Here is a 3,936-nt window from a genome sequence, read left to right as displayed (position 1 = left end):
CTTATTTCATTCACATTTTTTTCTCTTCTAATATCTTCTGAATACATTCGTGAAACAATTGCAGCCCGACATAACTCTAATGCTTTGTTTAACGTCAAGTCATCCTCTCTTAATAATCGTTCCCGGATAGCTGCACTCGTAACTCCACAAATCAGTCTATCTTTTATTAATCCGTCATATAATTCACCGAACTCGCAGGATTGGGCCAGTTTACGTAATTCAAACACGTACTGGTCGATCGACTCATATTCCTTTTGTTCTCGGGTGAAAAATCGGTGTCGCTCGACCGTTACATTTTTTTTAGTTTTAAAATGCTCATCCAATTTTTTTATCACACCCTCCAAAGTCGTACATTTCTCTTTGAACTGATCCACTATATCACGGCACTGTTCACCAATTACGTGCAATAGTATGTTCATTTGACTTTCTGAGGTTTTTTTCTGCAGTTCACAGGCTTTGTAGTATATTTGGAAACCTTTCTTCCATTTTTCCCACGCCTGAAACGTATTACCCGTTGCAGTGTTAATAACGTTTTCGTCGAAATTAAACGACGACGGCGGAGACAAGACAGACTCCATAATTTATTTATCAATCTATCTACACTTCACGTTCCACTTCTGTTTCACTTTAAGTATAATGACCGTACCCCAGGTTCGTAATTATTGATCCGGCTGCGCCATGTTAAGGTATTAGGAACACGACAATCAAACACAACGCTTAAGCCATGACTGCTGTTTATTATTTTTCTCTTTCTACCCTACATGCATTAATCTAAATCTACCTTCACTGCTTACATGATAATATGACACACAATGCCTGTTATCGAATACAAAAACAATTTTTAAGCTACCTGTTGCAGAACCTTTTTGATACAAGCCTTTACCATTTTTTGACTTATGATTTTTGTTTATATATGACTGACACTCGAACTTGACAATATAAAACTAGAGAAGAAGACTATCGAAGGATTTTTGATTTATTTTCTATTAATTAAGTATAAGTAATTAGTAATTTGTTTTCTTAGATTCATCTATAAATGTCAAACCCCCTACGATCAAATCGGGACGTTCTGAAGAAAGGTCGGGTCAGGAGTACTCTAAACCGACGTGCATGCATGAAAAGATTGATGAATGTAGAGGAAGCGAGAGTTGTATGCCAGAATCGTAGCAAGGATGTAGTCTCTGCCTACCCCGTTGGGAAAGAGGCGTGATTTTATGCTGAACTTTAAATTAGCTACTTAACAGAGTTCTAGAACTTTATACTCAGCGCCTGTTTCAAATACGCTGCAAACTTTACAACTGGTTTAATGAGTTTAAACGTGGTCGCACTAATCTCACCGATGATCTGCGTGAGGGACGGCCTTCTACGGCGACGACTGAAAATAACATCAGTGTTGTGCGGCGTATGATAGAGACTGACAAAAGAGTGACGTATCAGCAGATTCGGACAAGCTTAGGCATCGGTATGAGTCAAGTGCATAAAATCCTCCATGAACATTTAGCGGTCAGGAAGCTTTGTGCGAGGTGGATACCTCATAATTTGACCGAGGCCCAAAAACTCCGTCGGGTTGATTGGTGCCGTGAAATGATTCAAAGATTTAACGGAGGTGACTCAAATGCTGTTTTCGACATACTTACGGGTGACGAAAGCTGGGTTTACTGTTATGATCCAGAAACCAAGAGACAGTCTGCTCAATGGGTGTTTCCTTTCGAGGAGTTGCCAACTAAGTGAAGAGAGGTCGAAGCGTGGAAAAAAGATGGTGGCCTCGTTCTTCGGAAGGACAGGTCACTATGCGACAATTGTTTTAGAGGATCAAAAAACAGTTACTGCAGAGTGGTACACTAACAATTGTTTGCCACTTGTATTGGAAAAAGTTCGGGAGAAACGACCTCGAAGTAGGATCCTTCTTCACCACGACAACGCCTCGTCGCACACCGCCAGGCGAACGATCGACTATTTAGTGACGTCAGACGTGGAATTACTGGGTCACCCGCCGTATAGCCCCGACCTCGCACCTTGCGATTTTTATTTATTCCCGAAAATAAAAGAAAAACTTCGAGGAAAACTTTTTATGAACACCGAGGAAGCAGTGGGTGCGTTTCAAAAGGCCGTCGAAGAGACCCCTAAGGACGAGTGGGCTAAGTGCTTTTCTCAGTGGTTCCATACACTATTTTGAAAAGATATAATAAAACTAATAACTTGCTAGTTTGCTTAGTTTTTGATTTTCTAAGAACTTTCAGTTTGACCCTCGTACGTACCGTCGTGGGTAAAAACAAGACCTCATTAACCTACCTGGGTTAAGCAAATGAACGCTATTGATTTTAATACAAAATCTTTAATATTATTTATTTAAAATTTGTTATGCAATGCCCTATTGCAAATTACGAAGAAACACGTTTTTTTTTCTGCATTGTACGTTTTCTTTGACGTACTATGCGAACGTCATCGAACGCATTTAGCAATTATGGAGGTTAGGTATTATGTTTTATTCATATTATGTGTTTAAAAATACTTGGCTAGGCGAACTAGTGTCTACTCTATAAAAGAGTTCTTAAACATGAAATCTCAACTTGGAAGATTCCGTATAAAATACGAAATCCTTAGAAAAATATTACTTATTTTTTTCGTAATAAATACGGAACCCTATTTTGGGCGTGTCCGACACGCTCTTGGCCGGTTTGTTTTATTTAATCTTAATCTAGATACCAGTTTGAAGTCGGTGCCTCAGCACTAGCCTGCAGGAGTGAACCAACTCGTCACAAGTCGTCTCGTTACAAGTCGTCTGCCTGATGGGCTTCTATCACTCCTCCTGGCTCGTGCTGAGGCACCGACTTTAAACTGGTAGCTAGATTAAGGATTAATAAAGGTTTATTATTTTTTGCTTTTCAGTTTTTTCGGCGGTTTATTTTTTTGTTAAAATGTTTTTATTTTATATTTTTTTCCTACCCTTAGGGTAGAAGATTTTTAATTTCAAAATTTACATGGGATCAATTTCGAGGTATGCCCTATCTAATAAAAAAATAATTATTAAAATCGGACTATTCTGTAAAAAGTTATGCGTAGTCATACATTACAAAAAGCGAGTGAACAATCAATCATCCATGTTTTCCTACCCTTAGGCTTGGATTTTTTTCCCAAATTTATATGGAACCAATTTCGGTGTGAACTTTGGAACAAAAACGAATTATCAAAATCGGACTAAATTTTATTATTCGGTAGGTAGTTATTTCATGTATTAATCGCGATAATTTCAGAAATCATTATTTATTTATAAAAGGAAATAGGTACGGTACCGTTACCATTTCGCAAAATTATTGCTCCCAAACTAAGTGCCGTGCGGTTTTCCTGCGATCTGCGCTTGAGGGGTGGGGTAGCTCGAAACGGTGCGGGGCGAAGCGTGGACATTCTGTACGTTAGTACTATATATTATGTGGCAAAGTTCAAAGTGTTGCAGCGTATTTGCAACAGGCGCTGAGTATACTTAAATGCTCTTAAAATGACCATCTTCAGAATGATTTTGACTGTTATTGATACAGTTGATGATTAAGTCAAATCCTTGAGTTGGTCTTGAGTTAACTATTCGTCTTCGCAATGCAAGTGTTGTATCGTACGGTGAGGTCATGGGCTAATTTTTTGTGCTCCTCAGGTTTCAGTATTTACTTGATAATTTACATAACAATAGGAGGTACCGGTTCAAATGCTAATTTGGTTATTTTGCAAAAATCATCATGGGCATGGGCTGATTTTTGTGCTCATCAGGTTTGTTTGTTTATACTGTTTATTGTACAAAAAGGAAAAACAAAAAGGTTACATAAAAAAAGTAAAGTGTTAAGTACAAAGGCGAACTTATCCCTGCAGGGATCTCTGCCAGTCAACCTTTGAGTGGTAGAGGAGCAATCAGAAACAAGGATCGACAAATAGAGCAAAATATTTGAA

The 3,936-nt window shown here is 38.4% G+C and overlaps 1 protein-coding gene across 1 annotated transcript; it reads right to left on the bottom strand.

The window, feature by feature from the left end:
* Positions 1 to 5: 5 nt before the first annotated feature.
* On the bottom strand, positions 6 to 790 carry LOC141445069 (uncharacterized; the record flags this gene model as incomplete). The annotated part of the gene is made up of 1 exon (XM_074110843.1): positions 6 to 790. A coding segment is annotated over exon 1 (573 nt), but the record flags the coding sequence as incomplete, so codon positions are not given.
* Between the last annotated feature and the right edge of the window lie 3,146 nt (positions 791 to 3,936).

Source organism: Choristoneura fumiferana, unplaced genomic scaffold (genome assembly GCF_025370935.1).
Source record: "Choristoneura fumiferana unplaced genomic scaffold, NRCan_CFum_1 Sck3bRy_220;HRSCAF=415_pilon, whole genome shotgun sequence".
NCBI classification, from domain to species: Eukaryota; Metazoa; Arthropoda; class Insecta; order Lepidoptera; family Tortricidae; genus Choristoneura; species Choristoneura fumiferana.
The sequence above is the reverse complement of the archived record's forward strand: the minus strand, read 5'-3'. Positions and strand labels throughout refer to the sequence as shown.